The following is a 24,973-nucleotide window of genomic DNA, read 5'->3' as shown; positions in this document are numbered from 1 at the left end:
TGGTGGAGACCAAAAGAGAGCAAAAGTAGAGTAAATATTGGCCTTAGAGTGCCCAGACACGACTCCAAACAAATGCTAATGGCTAACAAATTAGCCAGGTCAGTGTAAAAGGTGATAGTACGTCAGTTTTGTGTTCACATCTTGTTTCTGCTGCCCCCAAGTGGCTAAAAATTTCTAAAACTTTCAGCTCATTGTTTCGGGTTTACAGCCCACATTTTTACTGTTCTGGTTGGCTCTCTCAGCTCTCAAAACATAACTCTAAATGAACACTAATATTGCTCTTTGGCTAACGCGTTAGTCATGTCAACTTAAAAGGTGATAATATGTCAGTGTTGAATTCACAGCTTCCCCCCAAGTGGCTAACGACTGCTACTGCAGCTCTAATAGATAATAACATGAATATGATCTAAAATCAAAACAATCTAAACTCAATATCCACCTATTAGCTTTTTCTGATATCATACAAAAGTCATGTGATAAGATAAGACAATAAAGCTGATAAGTGGACTATGAGTTTAGATTATTTTGTCACAGAAATGAAGGATGCCTTGCTTAAAGAGTGACATGAAATCCTCATCGTGACACATTTTTAATCCCACTAAAGTCCTGTCAGTGGTGCAGACAAAAAGACAACACCCCAAACAGCAAGGCATAGTAAGTGAAAGACATGTTTTCCCCATCTCCTCCTCTGTTCTTTTTTTTTTATCCTCATCTTCTCCTCCATCACTCTGTCGCTGGTCCTCCACAGCTCACCCCGAGCTGTCAGGCTCAAATCAGGGGGAACAGATGAGAAACAAATGGGTTTTGTCTGGCACACATGAGGCAGGGAGATACGCTTATCAGGGCTTCAGTGGTGGGCTTTACCCAACGCACCTCCGCTGCCCTGAGCCACAGCTGCCCCCTTCAACTTCCTCCTCCTCCTCTTCCTCCCTACCTGCCATTTTAACAGAGGAATGTGGGAATGCGTGAAGGGGAAGAGAAAGAGGGATGAGGGGAAAAGAAGGATAAAAAAGTAGAGGGGGTGGGGGAGGATGGATTCTCTGGGTGCTGACAGGCCTGCTCTCCATGCCGACACCTTCTCCTGAGCCCGGGCGGATTAAAGCTTCAGTGAAGGGCCACGAAGCCCCTCCTCCATAACTCCCATCATCCCTCACCAGTCCCCCCCCCCTTTCCTTTTTTATGCCTTGAACCAGCCACTGCTCCCTACTCTAAGGGGGTACAGTAGGACTTATCGCAGCTGTCACAGTAAAAAAAAAAAACCTTGTGCCTGGCATTCTGGCGATTTTCAGCTGAATGGAAACTGAAGCTGGCACTTCACGGCTTAAATTCAAAATGGTTCAGCAAGTTTCCTAACCCCTTGGGGTGACCGAAAAAATGCCCAAAAATAGGCTCTTTCCAACTAAAAAAAAAATAAATGTCTTTGACTCTATTTTGGCTTTCACTACAGAGATTAGTGTATGCGATTTACCATGCATTTCCATCCTCTTGTTTTGCACGCGCTGCGCATCGCCACAAGGGTTTTAAACTTGGCTAAGGTGAAAAAGTTGGCATTTCAAACTAAAATAAACTTTTAGAGTACATGTTGTGGCACCTGAACCTGCCTCTAGAACATTAGAACATTCAATATAAATGATATCTTTTTATAGAAACAAGTAAATTGTTTAGTTTTACTCAGCAGCTACTGGTAAGAGTGGATGTTTAGATGATTAGGCTTTGAAAATGTGGAGCAAGCATATCATTATTTTATTCAACATTTGCAAATACCTGTTCTGCATCAGTCAAGTTCTTGTATTTCTCTGCGTGTTTAGTCTTCAAATCGTAATCCTTATCCCTGGAAAGCAGCATGAAAGACGTCACCACAGGTCTCCAAAAACTTAACTACACAACTACATACATACACTAGAATCATGAAAAATTAATCAACAGATTAATCCACAATGAAAGTATTGCAGGCCCTGCCCCCCTCCATTAATGATCCATCCATTTGCTTGTGCAGAGAGCGCATAAAAACATGAACTGGTGAGGGCCATCTTCAGGCTTCAACAGCATTTTTTATTGCATCTCTAATCTAAAAATCCATCACACATCAGGCAGCTCATGTTACCTCCCTCTTTAAGGTTTATGATACTTTTCAGTGGGCGTTTGTGTCTTTAAATCAATACTGATATCAGAATTCGTGTGCTGCTGAATCACTGGTTTTCGTTGCTTCAGTTCCTCTCAGGCTACAAGTGCAGTCTTTTGTCAGACAGAGCAACCCTCTGGACAAACACAGACTCTGTGCTGAGAAATCCACTCGGGGCCATTTAAAAACTCATCGACTGTAATATCATCCCATTGTGCAGCGTTCGCTGTCAACACCGTCCACTTAACGTGGCCGCAGATGTGCATTTTGGCCGAACGCTGGCACGGCATCTAGCGACGACGAGGGGCTCGGTCCTGTCCGCTGACCGCCGGGCCACCACCCCCTGCCCTGCTCCTCTCACCCATTTACACCGACGTAGTGAGTGTTTCAGTCATGACGAGAGGCCCCCCGGAGGAAGAGCCGGCAGAGAGAGCCCCGGGAGTGTTTGTGAGAGTGGGTTAGCGAGTGATTGAACGCAGCCTCAAAGAATTGTGTCAAATATTGGACACAGAAAGAAGCCTCATTTGCGACTTTTTTAGCGCGCAGATACTCTCAGGGAGGTGTGCGTGCTTTCCTGTGCATGAATACACATCTGTGAACTAACACTGTGGTGTTAATGAGAAGCAGAGCAGCCTCGAGGTGTGTGTGTGTGTGTGTGCGCAAGTAAAAGTATGAGCTCTCATCTCTGGTGTCAGATCATCGACGCTAAGAGAGGAGGAAGCGGGGAGGTGAATATTTATTCCAAACAGGGGAAATTCCTCTTTATAAAGACAAAGACAGGATGAGACAACGCCGGAAAGAATTTCAAAATTAAAAACCATCTCCAAGATTCATTAGCAGTTATTAAGACTTACAAGTTTTCCCTCGCTGTTTTAATTATCTGTGCTGTGATCTTCTGTCTTGCACTACAATGAAAGGCGTACAAGCTGCCTGACAAGCGAGCGTTTTATGAGTAAAGAATCAATTAATCACCAAGAAACATTATAAATAGGCGAGATTTGTCTTAATGACGTCGCCACGGGGACAGTTTACACTGAAACATGTGGTATAATATAAACAACACCTCGCATACGATACACAAAGACACGACAAGACATACTGCTCCATGCAGAGTAGACTACACACTCGCTGTGTAAATATTCAATATTCTCTAACTGTGTAGATTTTGTACTTACTACACGTTGTATAAACATTTTAGTTGACGAGAGCTGACAAGTGTTTGTGCACCAAGAAGTCAATTATCCCTGCTCCCTCTGTCTATTATCTCCTGTAATTCTCTCTCCTCCCTCCTGAGTGAAATAAAGTCGAGTGAGCACAGCCGGTTTGTGACCCTTCAGTGGGGGCTCGGTGACGCCGCTCGGCTCGGCTCAGCTCAGGTGGGGGAAACCGAACCGAGAGAGCGGTACGAGCTGTGTGCAGGTTTTCAGGATTTTCGAGTACAGATGCTGCAGTCTGCTGTTTTTATTATTTAAATGATCGATGGTGAAGAAAGAGAAGAGTCTGATGGGTGAAAAAGGTCAGAAAGGTCATTTACATTCCCCTCATGTGCTGTCTGTCTGAAACCTGCCTCACATCTGCTGCTGGGCTGAAAAGAGCAATGTAGTTCTCTCCAATTAAGACCCCCCAACACCTCCTCCACCCTGCCAGCAAACACATCACCACCATCACCGCTGCTGCTGCTGCTGCTGCTGCGTATGTCTATTTATTTATCAATTTACGCATTTTAAATTGTGAGCATGATCTATATTGTTTTCTTTCTGTCATGTCTGGGGTTATTGTTTCTCCAAGTACAGTGTCCTACATTTTTTTACCTCTTTAAAGACGTGTAGAATTTAAAAATATGCAACTTCAGCACCTGCTTTTGCATAATTTGGAAGATTTTCTGTCAAAATGGCTGCTTTCAGTGCACTCGGTTACTTTTTTATTGTCTAGAAAGTCTAAAAATGAGTAAACAACAGTTCAATCCAGGCCTTTGTTGACTAATTACAACCCAGACTTTGATCCAGGCTGTTGTACATTGAGCTTAAGTGACTCTCTGGTCTTGAGGGTGCAGCAGCAGCCACCGGCCTCCATCTGTGTCCTGCAGCTCCGGCTCTTGTCACCTGACACCATCTGCATGCTAACAGGCCCGTGAGAGCCTCTTCAGGCCGGCCGGCACACACACTTGCAGGGCTGCCCCGGTGACAAGTGTGGAGGGACGAGAGCCAGGAGTCGCGCAGGAATGCACCAGACAATTTCTGTATATGTGTGTTTGTGTTAGTTGTGTGTGTGTGTGTGTGTGTGTGTGTGTGTGTGTGTGTCTTCATTCCTCCTGTGCGGGTTAAGACTGGAGGAATTGCTCTCACTAACTTGTTGAAGGCGATTCATGTTGTTTTCTTAGTTTGTTTGCCTCTGGCTAACCTGTGTCTCTTCGAGAATCTCAACCATGCCTGCTCAAAGAAAAAAAAAAAACCTTTCACTTCCTTTGTATGTCACGCCAGTTTCCCCTGCTGCCTATTCTTCCTTAAGTGTCCTAATTATTATTTATTAGGGAGGGAATTTCCGTACAGGCCGGTTGTTTAAGTGTCAGAAACACTAGACATTTAAAATGGTGCCCTGGGTCGACTTAACACAACTCTCCTTCTTGTTTTAAAGGATAAATAAAGGACAAATAATTAAAGAACCACATGAAGTGCAGTTTTTGTCTCACTACTCAGGTAGTTAGTTAAGGTTAGGTTCCAATTAAATATGTTAAGATTTTTCCGAGACACGTACTGCCTGTGGGCACCAAATGTGTATTAATCCACCACTGAAAATAGTCCCATTGTTGTCCAAACACTATTTAAGATACATCAGTGAGTCGCACTGCTGCACTGGGTGACATATTTCTTATTTATCACCATGAATAGACACACTGGCAGCTGTAAATACTCTCTCTCTATAAATATCCATCCACCACTGAAAGTAGTCCCAAACAAAATCACTGGTTATAAGGAAACTGTGTATTTATGATCTGTTTTTACACATTGACTCTATTATTTTAGCTAGTTAGCTTCATTGCTAAATGATAGTAACTTGCAGACACTTGTTAGCAACTGGCTAACAAGAACAAAACATGAAAACGTCTTGAGCTTGTGTTAAAACCACAGATGTTATTTCAGACATTTAACCAGAAACCCATCAGCTTTGGGACGAGGGAGACAGGAGTGCTAACGTGCATGATTTATGATAATAATAATAATTGATCAACAGGGCTATACAGGTACTAATCGCAGTCAAGCTTCATTAAGAAGTTTTTTTTTCCTGGAGTTTCGTGCCTGTGTGTGTGCTGTCACTCTTTGACCTGAGCTTAATCATTTGAGGGATTATGGGGATTTGAGTCTTTACCTGCCGTGAGAAAAGTCGACCTAATCAGTCTGTCTGCCTGTTGACGGCTGCAGCCTCGGTCGGTCTACGTCGGACCGTCTAACAGGTCCGGACGTGTCACACACTCTGAATGAATCACACACAGGGAGGACACACAAATGTGTTTCCTCTGACCTCATACCGCCCTGGCGTGCGCACATACAAACACACACCTACTCAAAAACACACACGGCGGTCAGCAACGCCACCTGTGTGTGTATAGCGGTCAGGTCGGAGCGGTTTGCTTTACCTGACTGATGATCGCTCAGGCTGTCAGAGCAGCGAGGAAGGCTTTGTTGGGGAGGATTAGCCGCCTGCAGGGGCTGGTGCTCGGGTTACTCCCCGGGTCAGCCTCAGCTAGCACCTAATGACAGAGGAGAGGTGCACTTTGTGACCCAGTAGGTGTTAAACTGGGACCTCTTCTCGACTCTGCGATCGGACAGGTTGGATGTGTGAGGTGACGTCTTCACTTGCGGCACAGAACCAGTTTTCCATGGGAGTGACCTCATAGCAGTGATAGTCACATTTATAGGAATGCAGGGAGGGTAAAACTCTTAATTGCTCCTTTTGTTAGGTCTTTAAATAAGTAAAAACATGAGCTGTAAACCTGTGACACATACAGATATTCACTTTTTAGTCATTTCTTTTATGGGGATTGAGTTATTCATAAATAATCATGAGTGGAAAACTACATTTTAAGAGATTTATCTGTGGAGGAACACTTTATTTTATGTCCCAAAGTTTCCTTTAATTTCTAAATTAATTTATATGATGGTTTCTGGAGGAAAAAGGAAAAATCAAGACAATGTTCAGTCAGTCAAAGTTACAGCACAGCACAGTGTTAAAACAGTCCACAGGTAAATGCTAATGTATAAACATATAGGCATATTTATTTTTGGTTTTAATTAAGTATAGATTTCTGCAGCTGCTGGAAATCAAGAGCTGCTCATAAACTCAACATAAATTGACTAAACTCCAATAACTATCTCACAACTTTCCCTTTAATCAGCATCAAATTACATTGTTCTTTCAAGGAAACTTCCCAAGAATTTACTGGGAAATTACAGACCCATTAAATTAAGCGACAAAGACAATAACACTGGAGAAACACTTTGAGGTTTTACGATCAATCGACCAAAAGACGAGCCAGAGAAATCCTGTGAGAGGATTTCTGTAGTAAAAAGTTTATCATTGTTCGGGCTTGGATCTTTTACGACTTCTAAAGACTGAAAACTACAGTAGATTAAAGGAGGGAAAACTGGACATTACAAAATAAAACGCACCAGGAAAATGAAGCCTAATCGCTCTGCTTAGGATATTTTACTGCAAATGGACCAAGAGTCCAACAAAGGACTGTGTAAAAAGATGTAATTTCAACTGCTATGTGCACTACATCAGCAAAAACACTAAATCGGAGCATTAAAAGGAGTAAAAGTATTTCATAACCTCCACCTAAAGCTGTAAAATGATGTGATCAGTATGGAAAACTGCAGGGGATGCTAACAGTAGCCTGGTAGCTAACAGGTTAATGTGGCCTCACTTCCAGTTTTGTTTGCATGATCGTTTTCACCACACTGCCTTATAAACAGTTTAAAATGAAGAGGAAAATAGTAGACTTGAGAAATGATCACAACAGAGTCTGATGATGAGTGTACATAAGCCTTCAGCTGACAAATGTTTTTATCTGCGTATTTATTTCTCTACAAAGTCATGTGGCTCGCTTTTGATTTTATTTAATTTAACCCAGACGGCGGGTGTGTAGAATAAGATGAAAAATGTCCAAATGTTTGTGTTCCTGTGATTATAATGGCTCTGGTTCAGCTGCTGAAAGCCTCCCTGTCCATGTAATTGGCTGTTGTTCGGAGGGTAAACACTATCTGAGAAGTGTTGAGTCCTGTGAAGTGTTCGGTCTGTGTGTGTGTGTGTGTTAAAGCGGTGAGTGCTGAGAGCTGTGTGTGTGCTGACTGATGCTGGTTTTGAGTGATTTTAAACTCTGGCCCTCTTACCTAAACCGTCTCACACACACACAGCTTTTCTTTCAGTGGTTGACGTTCACTTGTTCTGTGTGTGTCTGTGGCTCTGAGGTGTGGCTGAATTTATATATTAGCCTCTAAAAGCGACGTATAATGTTGATTTTTTTAGGATAATTGTCAACTTTCACTGAATTCCACATCGGTTTTACTGTTATTTTAGACTTTGCTGTCTCATCCCTTGTCTCCTTTAGGGTATTTCCTTTTCAGAGTTTTCTCTGACTTGTGTTGATTCAGAAAATGTTGATTCAACTCCACATTTTTGAGGTGTTTTATTATTGTGTCTCATATTCAGACGAATCAGCCTCAGAAAGGAAGAGGATAAAAAACAAAAAAAGGCAAACTACAAGAATCACAGAAAGGCTTCAGGGATCAGAGGGGGTTGGGAACCATGGAAACAACATAGTTTTTCATATCTGCATTCATCAAAATCTGCCATCATGGGCAAACATAGGAAATATTAAGAGCACTCAAAGTCATGCTCTTAATTGGAAATCCATAATCCAGCTCATATCCTCAGCAGTTATCTGGTTTAACTTGTGTGAATACAAGGGCTGTACCCAACCAAGAATCGTCAGTCAACTCAGATTTGGGTGTTCGATACGACTATTCGACTACTCTGTAGACATAAAGTTGGTGTCTTGGTCTTAGCAGATTTCACGTGTGATGTGCAACGAGAAGACCAACACGGCCACACCACACACGAACAGATTCACCACCAACAGAGTCTGGACTCTAAAAACCTGAAATCTCGCGCAGAAAACACAACTTTAGAGTAATCGCCGAGACAATGCTCGGGGTAAAATCACTCTTAACACACCTCACACCACAGGAAAATCTGACAAGATAATCTTTAGAACCATCAGATAATCAGGCCTTCCCTCTGTTTTCATCAAGGTTCGACCTCCATCACAGTTAGTTTTGTGGTTCGGCCATTTTAAAACAACACTTAGATGTAAAATTAAGTCTGTCGCACGGTTGCATTTTTCCCGACTGAGTCCAAGTTAAGCTCATAGACGTTCATAGTCACCAGAGGAATGTACACAACTGATTTTAGCACCATCTAAAAGGCTCCCATTTGTGGTTTTAAGTGACATGTTTAGACGGCTATTTGGAAAACAGTGCTGCATCATAATGTGATTCTAATGAATCATGATTAGCAGTATTTATTGAATCGCTGCCCCTCCTTGTGGACTAATTGATTTGGCTGAAAAACACACAGCTCTGCTAATTGTTGCGGAGATTGAGCCTGTGGCTGTTTTGATAACCGGATGGTCTCTCTTCACTGCTAATCTGCCCTTCCCCTCCTCCTGGGTTCGAACACTGAAGGACAGGAAGGATGTACATTAAGGGCCAAAGTACTCAAAGTCAGTAAAAAGTAATGACAGCTGTCTGCCTGATGCCGGGGCGAGCGAGCTACAGTCCAAACTACAGTCCATTATTTGAAGACACCGTGTGAGTGGTCGTATCTTTTTACAACGTTGCTAATGGTTATGGATGAAAATGATGGCAACACATGATGACGCCGCTCTTTCCACAAGGCGATAATGGCGGTCACATGCCACTTAGGGACTGGGAGAGAGGGGCTGGTAATAGCAGTGAAAGGGCAGAGGCGAGGGGAGGTGGGAGAGGGGGAGACAGAGGGTTAGGGGTTGTATTAAAATCATGACAGATACAGGGGGTTAAGATGGCAGCCCGGAGAGCGAGTGGAAGATTAGTAGGCAGACAGATGAAAAAAGGGGGAATAGTTCTGTAGTGTAAAATGAGCACAGAGGAAGGGTTAAGATGGCAGGTCCAGCCCTGCTCCGCTCTTTCTGTCTCCCCGGGGGGTAGATGAGAGATGAGAATGCCTGTCATTCAGTGCAGTGGAGTATATTTATCCAGGCCCCTCCACCCCAAGACTCCCACTGAATGTGTTTCTATCCCTGTTTGAGCTCTTGCCTTTCCTTTCTTCCCTCTCTTTTAAATCTTTCATTTTCAATTTTCTCTCTTCATTTTTTTCCCTCCCCCGTTTTTCCACCTTCACGTCTTCCTTTTGTCTCTTTTGTCTTTCAAACTACGCCTGTCCCACCCCCGGGAAGCACGAATTTGGAGATTTTGACAGGTTTAATTAAATCAACATCATGATGTTAATATAATTATAATTGCAGCCTAATTTCTGAGTGGTTAAATGTTGTTATCGTCTGGGTCGAGGCTATGTGGCCTCACAAAAGGTGGACCCCCGCCACAACAAGGTGTCACCATAAAAATCAATGTTTTTCTTTGACAGTCTTGGACGAGGAAAGCGGCTTTTTGCTCAGCTTGTTTCTCTGATTACTTAAGATCCAAACGTTTGATGACAAAAATCCTTCATCCACTTTAAGATTATAGTTATAACGTTATAAAAAGCAACTTGAAACAGTGAGAAAGTAGTCGGCTGAAAACTTAAACCGACAAATCAAAAAAGTCAGAAGTTGCTTGCACAGATATCTCTCCCTTTGCATGTTTTTGGCTCAACAAATCGTCTCTTTATCTGTATTTTTGGCCTCCATTCATGCATTTTTCAGCTCTGTCGCCTTTGCCAAATCTTAATTTCTCTCATTTTCCAACTCGCAAACAAAGGGCAGGCGGTGAGGGTGTCATCAGCAACTGTCAGAGTGAGACGGAGAGAAGAGAGAGAGAAGTGCTGTTGCAGGCTGAACAGCAGGCTAGTATCTTCACTCCAATAACAATTACATCAAGTGGTGTGTTAAATGAGGTGGGCCCAAGGTTCAGTGGCTGGGGCTAATCGCTGCAGTCTGCTCCCTAAAACACGGGGCAGAGGGGGGAGGATTCGGTTGCCGTGAAATGCTTAATTTAACCCTAGGCAGATACTGTACATGTAGAAAATCGCACAGAGGTGAAGGGAGAGAAAAGGAAGTTTCAGGCGATGAGATTGTCACAAAAAGAGATACAGATCTGTCTTAAGTCTCCCTCCCGTTGGCGAGGCGTGGAGGTAAAAAAAGATGGTGAGGTGATCCATCAACAAACGGCTCTATCTTTCCTTCACGGCCCTCTCCATCATCACGTCGAAGCAGTAAATCCTTCCTCAATCTGACACGCAGCTGCCGACATGTGGTTCCCATCTGAGCGAACCCACAGCCCAGATTCAGCCGAGGCGACGCTCGCCGCCGCGCCGATGATCCGATCTGGGGTCAGTTGTGAAAGTTCAGAGGAGGAGGATGCACATGTGATGATTCTTGGATGCGATGCGGAAGCATTCAAGCACTCGAAAGGCGTGAGTGGGCTTGGTTTTGGTTTAATGCTGCTCAGCTGTTGGACAGCAGCTGGTGGTATTTCTCTTGGCCCGGTCCAGCCTGTCGGGCTGGACTCCTTCGTCCTGGGCCAGATTTCTGCTGGTCTCTGTGGCCTTTTCTAATCAGAATAATATGAGCTGTGTTTGCAAAGTGCATGTCCGTGTGTGGGTGGATGGATTTGTATGTGTGCTGTTTTTCTTAACTTCTATTTATCCAGGGAGGTTTTTATTTTGTTGTCGGCAACGCCCTCGTTAAGGCTCACAATGTTAGCCACATTACCACCTACGCTGCAGTCTTTAATTGTGTTGGGTTTGGAGATTTTAGATCTGGTTCCAGCTAGGGGCTGCAAAGAGGTGATAAACTCTCAGAAATGGGAAGTTAAGCTGAGGAATTTTGAAAATATTCCAAGTTTTAATGGGAAAATATGAGAATTAACAGGGATTTACATGAATTAAACAGAAATTTGGGTTAATTTATACAAATATTTCACTTTGATTTATTTGTGAGTAGAATTTCAATTGATTCGTTCATTGAAGAACAAAAAAAACATGAATGTTAAATAAAATAAACATATGCTAACTTTAATACCATAAATCAAATATATTTACCCCAAGATTATGCTGCAAGATGTTTTTGTTTTTGTTTTGTTTTTTCAAATCCATTTAAGTTCCCTGTTACAGGCTAACCTGTAATCTTTCAAATTTCCAGTTTATTCCTGTTAATTCCCATGGAAAGTCTCCAACTTGAAAGGGTCGGTTCACCCAAATAACAAAAAGATAGGCGTGTTTATTCATGCAGAAAGTTTTGGTTCACCTGCCGAAGCAGTGGAGATGAATGGAATTTCAATTTTGGTGCTTTAAACCTTTATTTTTCAAAGCTCAAAAGCAGCCTGTATTTCCAGGAACAATACACAGAACAGACCGAGTGGAACTACTTTCAGAGAGAGCTATGAAAAAAATATTTCTTTTGGGTGAAATTACCCTTAAATTTCAGAGCGTTACAACTCTCCAAACTGTTCTTTTTAAATTCCCTCTCTTGTGGCAAATCTGGCAACTTTTACAACTTGGAATCTTTAATTATTTATAGTTTCTGCTCCTTGAAATAATCAAAGGAAATAGTCTGTCTAGACTTGATAATGTATCCATAAAGATTCAGATCTGATGCTTGGTTTACATGAAATATTACAGCTAAAGATGAAGATTCTTTCTCACATATTGTCCCATCCAGTCAGGGATTCAAACCAGCAGCCTCTCAGTCACCTTTATCTCCTGCTGCCTCACTGCATGTGTATTCAGGTGCTGTATATATTAACATGTGCTTTAAATTTTGGAGCCTCTCAGGTCCATTTATGCTCCGTAGCAGTGGGAAACCGTTTTATATGCATTGAAATTTGCCCACTGGAAGTCCCAAAAGACGGACCATTACCTCCGCTAAATGTACGCCTCTCGCTCTGCTGCTGAATATGTGAATGACGAACACGGCCTCCGACCGGCGCTGACACGGGAACGCTACACCGGGTGTGAATATGAAATACGGCCTCTTAAAGGTGGAGCGCTTTGAATCTGAGCCCGGGACTTCTAAAGGCGGCTCTCGTGGCGAATCCGAGCCAGGGCCTCGAATATCTGCAGATCTGAGACAGTCTCCGGTTGGCGGTCTGACGGACGAGACTTTGACAGACATTCTGTGTCACCGGGGGGGTGGAGGGAGGTGTTATGGGGCCTCTGTGGGGGCAGATTGAGTGGACCAGGTGGTACGGCTTGGCGCTGGCATGCGGGGCACTCGGAGGGCGCTTCTATGTTTAGCCCTTACATGATGTTACATGTGCTGTTTTTTCTGGACCTGCTGTGGGAAGTAAAGGGGGACAGGACTGGGCCTCCTAAGTGGTTCTCCCTCTGCAGGTCTTTACAATAGACACTTTAGATTTATTTTATTGGCTTTGTGCCAGTGTCACACCTGGGGTATAATCCAACACTGCAAAACATGGCACAGAAATACAGCTTAATTCAAACTTCTACAATGAAACGTACATTATGGAAACATGCTGTTTGTCTTTAATATATTAAATATTAAACTAAGTCATGGGAGTTTCCTCTGTAATAAAAACTGTGAATCATGATGAAGGTTAGTGTCCACCTTAATCCTCATGTCCTCATAAAATTCAAATTTTTTTTTCTTACACCTAAAGTGAATAGAAAACCAAACTTTGCTTTTGTGATAAAAGGTCATTAATGAAGCTCAGTGGGAAGGAAAATTAAGCTTGGGGCAGCTTTGTCTCAGTGGTTCAGAGCTACTTTGGCACTCAGAAAGCCAAAAATGATGTGGAAGCTCTGGTGCAGGACATCCCTGAAAGTCCACGTCCTTGATGCTCATCTTGATAAATTCAAGGAGAACACAGGAGGCAAGCGCTTCTACCAAGATATACTGCAAGGAGCGGGTAGCAAAAACATGGTGGGAGACTATTTAAAGAAAGAAGACTGTAAAGAAAGTTCTTTACAGTTGATGACAATCTGGGAAATCTACTCACTTCTAAACATATAAAATATAATGTTTATTAAAAACTGAGTGATCAAAATGAGAATGCATCACAAACTGAAACATTTTACTGGACATCTGTTGATTTAACTTCATATTTTAAGTTTATTGAACTTGTTTCTCAGTTCAGGTGAATTTAACTCCTTTGATTTTCATTTAACTGACATTTTAACTCACATAAACCAGTTTACAGTGCACTGTTGGATTATAAACCCCTTCTCTTTTGAATTTCTGTTGATTTAACAACATTTTTCTTTGTGTTTTTTGCTCTATTCAGACACACAATAGCTCTGTGCCTTCACAGTCGTTTCAATAGAGCCGCAGTGTCGGTACAGCCGAGGTCATCCTCTCACCTGTACCTGGCAGCGACATGCCCACACCAACACAAAAACACAAATCCATGCTTTTTTTCTTTTTTCAGCAAAGTCTATTGTGAGCACTGAAGAGGGGGAATACAGTCTCTGATCTCTTGACAGGGGATCTGCAGAGCATTTCCCAAAATGTTCAAGTGTTTTTAACTTTTCCCCCCACCAGGAGACTCATGAGGGACCACCATGACGCGTGAGTCAGGGTAATTTTTAGTAAATTATAGAGGTAAAACAACAGGGGAACGTGGCCGGTTGTTAAAAAGCTTTCTCTTATTGCTGCGACATGTAGTTAGTGGGCGGTGGATGTCCACTTTTTCTTTTACTGTTAAGTATCTGCAGCGTTCTCGGTCGACTACGTGACCCCGAGCGACTTCCTGTTGTCGCCTCCCCACCGCGCCGCCATGTCGGGAAGTTTTCTCCATCTCTGCAGTGAGTGGACACCGAGGATTGTGCTCTCTCTTTTTTTCCCGTACTTTTTTAGTTAGAGCTTGTGCTGGGTTGGGAGCCCTGGATGTTACGGGCCTGTGCAATCCGTCGAGACATTGTATGTGAAACTGGGCCAAACAAATAAACCGAAATGAACCGTCACTCTCACACACACACATAAACAGAGACCTCCTAGTTCTTATACAGGACCTATGGGAGTTTTAAATCAAGGATGTGCTCTCTCTGCCACTCCCCTCTTTCACATCCCTCAAATTTTCTCACATCATTTTGGCTTCTTCTTTCACATTTCTCTCACTAGTCAATCTTTCACTCTGCCACTCTCTCTCTCTCTCACTCTCCCCGAACCTCTCCACTGTAATCCTCTCTCACCCGTTCTCTCTCCCCCCTCTTCTCAGAACCTTGAACACAACAAATTTTCCGAGCTCCGAGTTTTTAGCGTTTCACCATCTCCCCACAGGACGCCTATTACTCAACCAAAGTCAGCTCCACCGCACTTTGATGTGTGTGAGACCTCACTGGTGGATAAGTGCTGGTGCTGTTGTGTGTGTGTGTGTGTGTGTGTGTGTGTGTGTGTGTGTGTGAGCTCTGCAGGCTTGTCATGGGCGGGTGATTGAGTCCAGACGTTGTGGGTTCCTTCTCTCCACCCTCCCCTTCTCTTCTGGTTGTGGGTTCAGAGTGTGTTGGGCCCGGGGCGGGTGGAGCTAAGACTCCCTGGGGTGCAGTAAAGTGATAGGGCAGCGCAGAAGAGGAGGGGGGGGCGCTCGGATCGCCCCTGGGGGGAAGGAGGTCAGGGGTGAGAGTCCCGGCCCTGCAGAGCCAGGATCAGGGCCATGTTAGTCAAACATGCTTCAGGTGGGGCCTTCCTGCTGCTTAGACTAGCTCACATCTGGGTCTGTGTGTGCATGTGCAGCATATTCCTCTCTTTACTCCGAACTTTGTGACCAAATTCTGTCACATTTATCAGTAAATAAATAACAGACACTCTCACATTCACATACATACAAACAGCCCACATGTACATCTATGAAATCCAGTGTTCGCTGCATCTTAATTCACGTAGTCTCACACCCACACTTGCTATTTTGACGCACTGACAATCATGGAAACACTGTAAGTACCAGGATGTTGTTAGTGTGGAATGATGGACGCTTCTCACCCTGAACGGTCGCCATCTTGGCTGCGTAGTGGGAAGACAGAGACCGACAACGTATTTTCAAACTTGTGAAAATTGTTGTCGCTTATGGCGACGTAACTGAACAGTTTTTACTTGCACTTTATTTCTAGGAATCATTTTCTTTTTAGCCTCATAGTTTTAGCTTATTTATTATTGCTCTTACTTATCGGATTTATTGCTTTTATTTATACTACTGATGTGTGCTCTTTGACTGGTAACGTGTGAAACGCTTTTGTTTTTATGTGGAGCATAAAAATCTTGAATCTTGTAATTTAGATGTCAGATGAAACAGGACACAAACAAGAAAGTTAAAGAGAGCAAAGGAGGCGGCGGTTATTTTAGCAGGCGACAATGTCACATGTTGCCATCGTTATTCCCGGCCATGTTTGATTTGAGACACTACCCTGTCAAAATCACGTTCTACACCAGAGAGTATGAGAGATTAGATTACACAGCATCAAATAAACACAATGAGAAAAAACTAAAATGAAAAACTATCAGATATAAAAACAAAAAAAAGCATTTCCTGACTTGATCCACGCCTGTTTAAATAGACTTTCCATGCTCTTTTGTAGCTTTTAAACCAACCAACTTATTTAAATAAAATCTAAACAGCAGCAGACTCTATAGATACAGAACTGACAGCAGAGAACTGTGAATAATCAAAAAGACGAGGATGAGATGAAAGCGGAGTAGAGAGCAGGAGATGACTGAAGCATGAAGCACTTCATGGTGAACTGAGGTGGTGAATTTTTTTTTTTTTTTTTAAACTTCACCTTCCATCCCTCAGCAGCTCCTAAGATGGACGACAGCGAGGTCAGTCCGTCACCTGTGCTCAGACACTGACCAAACACTGGCTTCTCAGGCTGAATAATGGGACTGTCACTAACCCCCTGACCCTCAGCTCAGAGTCTAAGGTGTCAGATCGATATCGGCTGGGGTGGGGTGGGGGGGGCTGGGGCGTGGCGGCGAGCGGGTCGTCTGACGGGAGGCATCTTGGGAGCATCCACGTTAAGCTTAATTAAACGTGGAATTCATTCGGTATGCGGCCACGATCGTCCCCATCACAGAGTCCTCGGTGCACTTTGCAGGCAGGTGCCATATTTTCGTGAGGTTGTTTACACAGTGAGGCAGCAGAGGTGGTCTTTGTGTGTCTGTGTCGCAGGTGTGAACAGTTTCTGTTTGTCAAAAAGAAAAGGGCAGAAACATTGTGTTGCTGTAAACCGGTGTCATGGCAACCTGAACAACCATGTTTGGCACGGAGGGGGTTTATGAGTCAGTCTGTCGGCCCCCTCGGGGTTTTACACTGACTGAATGACGGAGCCCTGCTGTGTGTATGTGTGTGTGAGTGTGTGTTAGTGTGTGCGTTGACTGACACTAACCCCATGCTGCTGTTGCCGCTTTGACCTCCCTTAACACCAGAATAGCGATGTCAGTAATTAACCAGCCCTGTCCATGTAAGACAGGGGGAGAATCACTTGTCTCACTCGAGTCTGTCTGACAAGTCAGAAAATATTCATCTTTAAAGGGTCAGTTCGCTCAAATCAAGTCACTCAGGGTCTGACCACCTGCTGTGGTTTTGTGGGAACACACACACTTACTTTAGGTTACTTTTCAGCTGTTTCATTCAGCAGAACATGTTAAAAAATGAGAAATTTGTCTGTAAGGATACAATACAATTCAAAATCCCCATAATAAATTAGTAATAAATGAATATTTAAAGGAGAAAACCACTGATTTTATGTGGTGTTTAAGAATATTTACTCCATGAACAATTATATTTCTTTACTCACTTGACGTCGTCATGACATGGAGGCAAACACAGATGCTAGAAAACTTTTTTTGGCCTCTGCAAAGTGACTGGACGCCATCTTTGAGTCCAGTATCCAGTTCACATGACACGTCCATGTGTGCATGAGTTTGAAAGACATGAGTCAGGCAGGGAGAGGATCTTATATTCAGGTGCATTATGGGAAATGTAGGTCTGACTCATACTAGAGACTTTACACTTACATTATTATTTACATTATCTACTTCTGTTGGGCCTGTTCCTTTTCTTCTTTTTAACCTGTGCCACTTTAACTGGGCTCCAAGTCATGACACTTCAGTAGCTGATTCTGTCGCCTTCAATCAACCAATTTATTTTCACTTTTACAAAGAAAAACAGAAAACATTTCTTGTCTAATACGAGATTAAAGACTGCACTGATGCCCTGTCTTTACCCCGTTTCCTACATCTCATACTTATAGTTCAAATCTTAAGTTAGAAGAGTTTATATCATCTCAATAGACTTTAATTTATTGAAACTGAATTTAAACACAAAAATGTCTCTAAAAAGGTTCTTTAGAGGAACTTTCTCTCAAAAAATAATGTGTTTAGACAACATTTAAGATTTGAGAACTTGTGATTATTTTTCAAAATGAGGGGAAACATGAGTGCATTTCTCAAACTGAGGTCATTTTTAGTGAATTAATCTCTTTAAAATTATTAAAAACTCAGATGAAAGAACTGGGGACAGATTCTCTACGATGTCGTTGTTTTTAATTAACCTGGTCACAAAGCTGATTTAAAAACGTGGCTTGCGTTTCCTTTTTTGTTGGTTGTGTTTTCTATCTGCAACTTTTAGTTTTTTTAGGCAGCAGCGCAACAAAAATACACAAACAAAACAAAACTGCAGTTTGAGTTCAGGCAGTTTGCAGAGCGTTCCTCACAATGCGTACCCGACTCACAAGACGACAACAACAACAAGCTAACCTAATCTGCAAACAGACAGACATCAGAATATACATGAAGCTTTACATAACACACTCTCTGTCTGTGTGTTAGCCTGGCACACAGTGCATCTGCAGCTGCACTGAAGTTAGTGATTGGCACAGTCAGGACCACCATCATCTATAAGCAGACGTCCTCTCTCTCCTCCCTCCCTCCCTCCCTCTGTTTTATTCTTTAACTATCTGAGGTGCCTTTCCACAAGCAGCAATGTGTTTTCAATCTGAGGCCAATTATTCACCTCCTCTGGTTTTGTTCCCAGCAGGAAAAAAAGTAGAAACAGAGAACTGTCTCTACTTTACAGGCTCCATTTTTCCCATCTCTCTGTGCTGTCAACGCCCAGTCCGGCTGAGCCAGCCCCCCCCCGGCAGACACATTATGTGTTTAAATGCACTGTGTGTGTATACGCGACTCCACCGGACAGATGTGTGTATATAATTAGCCGACTAAGTAATAATGGCTTTAACCTCCCAGTGGCGAAAAACGCTATGAATGATGGTACAGGTGGAGGGGAGGGTCGACTTCCCAACCCCTGAGGGGCGACAGGACATCACATCACATGGCTGAGGCCTGATCCCCCCTTTTCTGGCCCCATAAAGAGCTCCCCCTAGAGGCTAAGACGAGGAACTACTGTTTTTGTTTTAAGTTAGTACACATTGGTTTGTGGAGGAGTAAATTGAGGGACTTGATATAGCAGCAGCATGAGGTCTGTGGTTTGTGTCTTGTCTTTCAGTGCAGACTCCCATCATTGTGTGTTTGTGTTTGTGTGTTTGTGTGCGTTAACACAGGAGCTTCATGTGTTTTGTGTGGGCTGAAAGCATCTCCCCTCTTTCCTCTCTTTGTGGAATGACCCTGGGAAGTTGCCCCTCGTTTGACCCAAACTCTGCTCGTGAGGAAAACAACAGGAGGGTTTTTATCCTCTTTTCCTCCCTCCTTTCACTTTCTCCTGCCCTCGTGTTTTGTCTGCGTTATTCATCTTTTTTTGTGGCTTTTCTTCTCGTTTCTTTTCTTCCTCTTGCTCATCCTCCATTTTTTTTCTCTCCTCTACATTCCTCACGTCTCCTTATGTTTCTTTTTATTCTTTTTCTTTTCCATCAGTCCCTCTCTTCCTCCTCGCCTCCATTTTTCTTGTTTTTTCCATTTTCTTCGTTTTTTTCCTCTATTCCTCCATTCATTTCTTGTCTTTCAATCCTCTTTCCATCTTTTTTCTTCTCCTCCTGTCTTTCTTCCACTTTCATGTCTCATTCATCCTTTCTTTCTTTCATTTTCTCTTCCTCTTTCTTCTCTTCCCCCTTTTCTCTTCTTCTTTCTTTCTCTCTTCTATTGGTCCGTCTCCTTTCTTGTCCTCTTTCACTCCTTACCTCTCCTCCTGTCTTCTCCCTCTTCCCTTCTTCTTTCTTGTCCTTTCCCTTTTCCTCTTTTTCTCTTCTCCTCCCTTACAATTACATTTTCATCCTTTTGTTCCTTTTCTCTTCTCCACTCTCTTCATCTCCTCACCCCTCACTCTTCCATTCCTCCTGTTCTACACTTTCTTTTCTCCATGTCCTCTCTTTGCTCCTCTCCTCTGGCTCACAGAACTTTCCTATTTGTTTTCGATTGTTCTTGAATTTCTGTAAAAGACTATAAAACTGTAACGAATGAACTAATTAGTTTTTCCTCTCAGGACCACAGCTACAGAAATGCACTGAGGACACTGAGGCGTAGTATTTTTTCTGGGAATTTGGAAGGTTTTAAGCAACCTTTGGGGATTAATTATTTTTTTACTGCATTTTGCAGTATTTTTATATTTAGTCTATTTACATTTGACAGCTTTGATGTGCAGGGAAATAACTGAAAAAGCCTGTACACACCTGAATGTGTGACAGGTGTGTCAACTTCAAACAGACCAAAACATAGTAGATAAATAAATATATATAAAAGTAGTAAGCTTTTTGTTTTCGTTCGTGCCAGTAAAATAAATACATGAAGAATTCAGTATGTCTTCACCAAATTTAATTGTTTGGCCTGAAACTGCGCTTTTTTGGCCTTCATGCTGGGAAATAAAGCGGTTTATGGTTCTGCAATTTCCCAGTAATTTCCTTCGACATTTCCAGGAAAGAGCTTTGTAATCTGGCAAATAAAAGACAAAGTTCTTTTAGTTCAGAGTTGAGAGAGTTGTGTCGTGTTTACAAGCACTTGTTGATCGCCAGAGGAAACTCGCAGGAAGTAAAATTAAACCACTAATGGACTAAATAAAATATGAAAAATCAAAATAATGATAAGTTTTCATACGTCCTGTTTCCTCTGCCACTCTAAATGCACACGAACCCGCCCGTCGACAGTCCCCCTCTTTGTCCGATTCCCTCCATACTGGCTCTGCCATGCCTTACCTGTGCCAGACCAAACACACCAGATGGGGCTAAAGAAAGCAAACAAGTTGGAGGGGGGTTGTGAGGGTGGAGGGTGGACGGGGGGGGGGGCTGAGTGAAAAGAGGGATTATCCATAGATGTGTGCTTTGTTAAGAGCTCCAGCTACTGATTCATTGATAAGCCCCCCTCTAACTGGCCATGAGTAGCTCAGCCAATCAGGGATCATTAATCCCCAAGACAAATGGATTTAGGATTTAGGTGCTTTTATTTTGTTAATGGCTCATTATGACACATTTTTAACTGACGGTGAACTGTTTTGTTTTTTTTAACTCTCGATCAGCCCTCAAACCGCCGCCGCCTCCCTCCCGCTGCTCAGAACAACGCCAAACGGAAAACACAAACTGTTGAAATTGCCTCGATCAGCCCTGTGAAGGCTTAATGACTCACTAAATAGCCTGTAACAGCAAAGCCATTTTGGAAAAAAGCAGATGAATAAATCTTGCCGGTAATGGAAATGAAGAAACCCTGATGCTGAAGATTACAAATAGGAAGGTTTGTAGTTCGGTAAATGAGTGAAAGTTTCTCACGCTTCGGTCCAGCCCACGGCGGGCGGCGCGGCAGCAGCAGTGGGGGGGTTTGTGGCGTGGATGGAGATAGTATATATCAGAGTAGAGATCAGCAGGAGAAAGAGCTCCTTTTAAAGAAGAAACCAGAAGACAGTGAGAGTTGAAATGTCATCTACCACATCTTGAGTCCGGCTGCGTGTTTATGGCTCTGTGTCTTATCAATATTTCATTTCTGCCACTCAAAAAAAAAACTCCTTATAGCCTCCATCTGGCAAACATCTGGAGCGTGTGTGTTGGCGCTGTTGTGACTCTCACTGTGCGTTTTTATCGTCTTTTGTAATAAACACCTACGGTCCCATACTTTAGCTGTACACACAGCCTCTTTGCTGCATGTGTTTTGCCACATTTGACCTCCAGAATCCACATCATAATGATGTGATCGTAAAAAGATAGCAACTCTACAAACTGTATTTACAGGCAGGGATCCATGTTGCTGCCCATCACTAAGTAGGGAATGAATATATTTTACTTTTAGTGCTTTTTTTTTAGTTCTACTTGTTTAATTCTTCCTGTCTGATCATATCAAATTTTTTACTATTTAATAATTTCTCTGTTATATTTTGTTTTATTTGCGCACTTTCTTTTTTCGTGTTTTATCTAGGCATTTTAAGCTTTTTTAAAACACTGTTTTGGTTAATGTTAGGAGAGAAAGTCACAGGATTAAAGGACACAAGAGAAGCAAAAATATATAGTGATAACACATGACATGACTTGAGTAAATTTGGTGATACCAGGCTGATCTTTGAGATCAGTAGTTGTGCAGAGGATGGCGTATATTTGTAGGCCAACCCAGAAGTTAGCAACCACCTTTTTTAAGACACGTAAAAGCCTTAAAAACTGACGTATTTTATGTCACAGAATTAAAAAAAAATGTCTTGAGCTTGTGTTAAAACCACAGACCATATTTCATGCATCTAAACAAAAACCCACTGACTCTGAATCTAACTATCCAGATCTAAACAGGGTCATCGTCACTTTCACAAACTTTTTCCCCACTTTCCTCTCACAAAGGCATTAGTTACAATTTCCTCTTAATCCAGACTAATCCCAGTCGTTACTCCTGGGCCAGGTTTGATTGACAGCTACTGGCACTTGCAAGGTTGCAGCAAATGTTTAAGGCTTAGTACAGACAGGAGGAGGGGGGAAAACAAAGCATGCCGTCCCCACAGAGCTCCTGGGCTGAGGAGGACATGATACTGTGGAGCCGGTTGACCCCTGGTAGTCATAATATCAGCCCCAGCGGCTCTGAAACTGAGGCTAAAGGAGGCCATGCTGTGCCTGCCTGGAGCCAAAGCTGGTGCTGGAAAAAAGCAAAAAACAAAACAAGAGCTTTGGGTTTCTCATTTTGACCAGACTATAATTAGAGAGAGAAAAAGATTAGAATATGGCTGACGATGCCACAAGACACCCACGCACACACATCCGCTCATTTGTGGGCTCGGCAACCCCAGTAGGACGGCCACTAATCCTGCAGCACATTTACAATCTGTGTAATGACAACTTGATACCCCCCCAGCAGGCCACGGCGAGCACACACCTCCTCTTTATGCTACTCATGCCTCCCAGAGCCCCGAGCATGTAACGCGTCAGCAGCAACAGCTGCCGCTCTCAGCCCCTCCCCTCCCGTCACACCTGGCCCGGGATCAGCTGACTGGTCTCGGCGAGGAGGCCTGGTCGTCGCAACGTCAGCCCGCTGCTGCACGCTCCAAAACGAGTCCTCTAGCTCCGTCTCTCCCCTGACAGCCCCTTTGCTGTGTCAATGAACAGAGGTGGAGTATTGAAGACATCCGCAGTATGTCAGTGATACTGAACCGCGGGCCATTAGCAGCTACAGAGACGCAACCATCCGGCCGTCCAAGCCCAATCTGTCTCCGCTAAAAGCCCCAGAAATGCAACCTTATACGGCGCCTATGGGAATATGTGTTTCCAATCACTCTCCTCAGGAACGAATACCTGGCATATCTGGCCCATTGCACTTTTTTTTTTCCTCCCCACCACCACCACCACCACCTCTCCCTCCTTCTCCTGTCCACTCAGTTTACAGTAAACACCAAGGCGGAAAAATCTTGGGGCTGTGTCAAGGCGATGCTTGAGAACAGGCCTCATTTTCCCAGACTCGGAGATTCCACGAGGGGCTCCTACATCAAGCTGTCATATTGGGCTAATGAAAATCTCATTCTGCAGAGGGATCCTCTTAAAGCTGCTAAAGGCACATGCTAACCAGGGGATTAGCCCCGTAACGCTAGGGGACTTTAATTTCAGCACCAGCATAAGTCATCACTACTGAGCACTAACATTGATATATGGCTTAGGGGACTGACTAGCGTGTGTCGTAAGGGGTTTCTGCTGGTGCAGGGGAATTCGGTCGAGTCTCTCAAGAGGCTTGGGATGATCGAGACTGACGTGATGAGATCCTGAGATACTTTCACTGAGTCCAGCCTCAGCTTTTTCTTTTTGCGAGCACATATGGTAAATTTTTTCTCAGCTGTGGCCTCGCCGAGACACCCAAAGTATCATCTGTTGTCATTGGGTTTTGGAGTACTCAAATCAGCAAATAGCTGTCTAGGCCACTTAAACAGCTGCTGCTGATGTGCCCCTGAGCAAAGCAAAGCTGCTACAGGGAATGTTAAATGTGCACAAACCTCATAGGAGACTGGTGAAGAGAGAGCATGCATGCTCAGCGAGTTTTCATTGGATAGATAAATCATTAGAAAGGTCAAGATGAGAGATCACGTGATCTTGTATGACGCCGTTGTGGGAATCATCCTTTGCATGTAAACACTCAACTACTGATAGATTAATTGTGAAAAAAACCACCCTACTAACCCTCTTTTCTCTCTCCTCCTCTTCCAGATTTTACCGGGGCGACTACCACATCGACGTCTGCATCAACGACTACCTTGACGTCTACTGTCCGCACTACGTCAGCCCGGTGTCCGACGACCGGGCCGAGCGCTACATCCTCTACATGGTCAACTACGACGGCTACAGCTCCTGCGACCACACCGCCAAGGGCTTCAAGCGCTGGGAGTGCAACAGGCCTCTGTCGCCGAACGGACCACTCAAGTTCTCCGAGAAGTTCCAGCTGTTTACCCCCTTTTCTTTGGGCTTCGAGTTTCGCCCCGGCAGAGAGTATTACTATATCTGTGAGTACACGCTAACCTCCCTGTATTGTAGCTGTGACATCCCGACTGACGAAAGCACTATTTCAGGGTGCAACTTTGCAGAGGCTGTCCTGTTTTCATGCTGTTTGAATTGATATAAATACAAAAACTATTCATTCTGCCGCTTTCCTTGTGACAAGAAAGAGAAAAGGAAGTGGCTGCAGTTGATAAGGGAAGTTACAATTCTTAAATAAATGAGGAAAAACAAAGTTTGACACTAGGTTAGCTAGCTAACGTTAGCACCCTTTAGAAAAAGCTGGTACCCGATAAATGCCATGGGTTTTTTCAGTTGCCAGCACTTCTCTGTGCTGCCCAGGTAAGGTGATTAAAGCTATTTTTGCTATTTTTAGGCAGCACAGACAATCAAAACAGTAAGATGTGGACTCATAGCAAGAAACACCAAATAAGACCATTAGCTTATAACAGTAGTTAGTTATATTAGTTAGCTAGGTTAGCTAGCTTGTGACATCTTGAAAACAGGAGATCCTCAGCAAAGTGTGACCTGGAAATAGGATTTTCATCTGTCTTGATGTCAGACTTAATGAGTGGATTGTGCTTTTTCCAACTGAAATGTTCTGAGTATCGCCTTGAATGAAGGTTTTTCCTTGATCAGATAATTCCTGAATAGTTCTTGTACGTCTGCTTGTGTTTATGTGACAACAAAGCACACAGAAGCTAGCCTGGTATCAACACTAAAACTCAGGTATTATCTCAGGACCGGTAAGAGAGATTC

General features: G+C 43.3%; 1 protein-coding gene across 1 annotated transcript in view; it reads left to right on the top strand.

Moving 5' to 3' along the window:
• LOC108901123 (ephrin-A5b) overlaps positions 1-24,973 on the top strand; it is a 69,998-nt gene that overhangs the window by 34,123 nt on the left and 10,902 nt on the right. Inside the window, exon 2 of the mRNA XM_018702519.2 lies at positions 23,930-24,222. Coding sequence (XP_018558035.1) covers positions 23,930-24,222 — 293 coding nt within the window. The remainder of the gene's footprint in view (positions 1-23,929; positions 24,223-24,973) is intronic.

The sequence above is a fragment of the Lates calcarifer genome, linkage group LG9 (genome assembly GCF_001640805.2).
Source record: "Lates calcarifer isolate ASB-BC8 linkage group LG9, TLL_Latcal_v3, whole genome shotgun sequence".
Classification (NCBI taxonomy): domain Eukaryota; kingdom Metazoa; phylum Chordata; class Actinopteri; family Centropomidae; genus Lates; species Lates calcarifer.
Note: the sequence above shows the minus strand (reverse complement) of the source record. Positions and strands in the feature narration are given on the sequence as shown.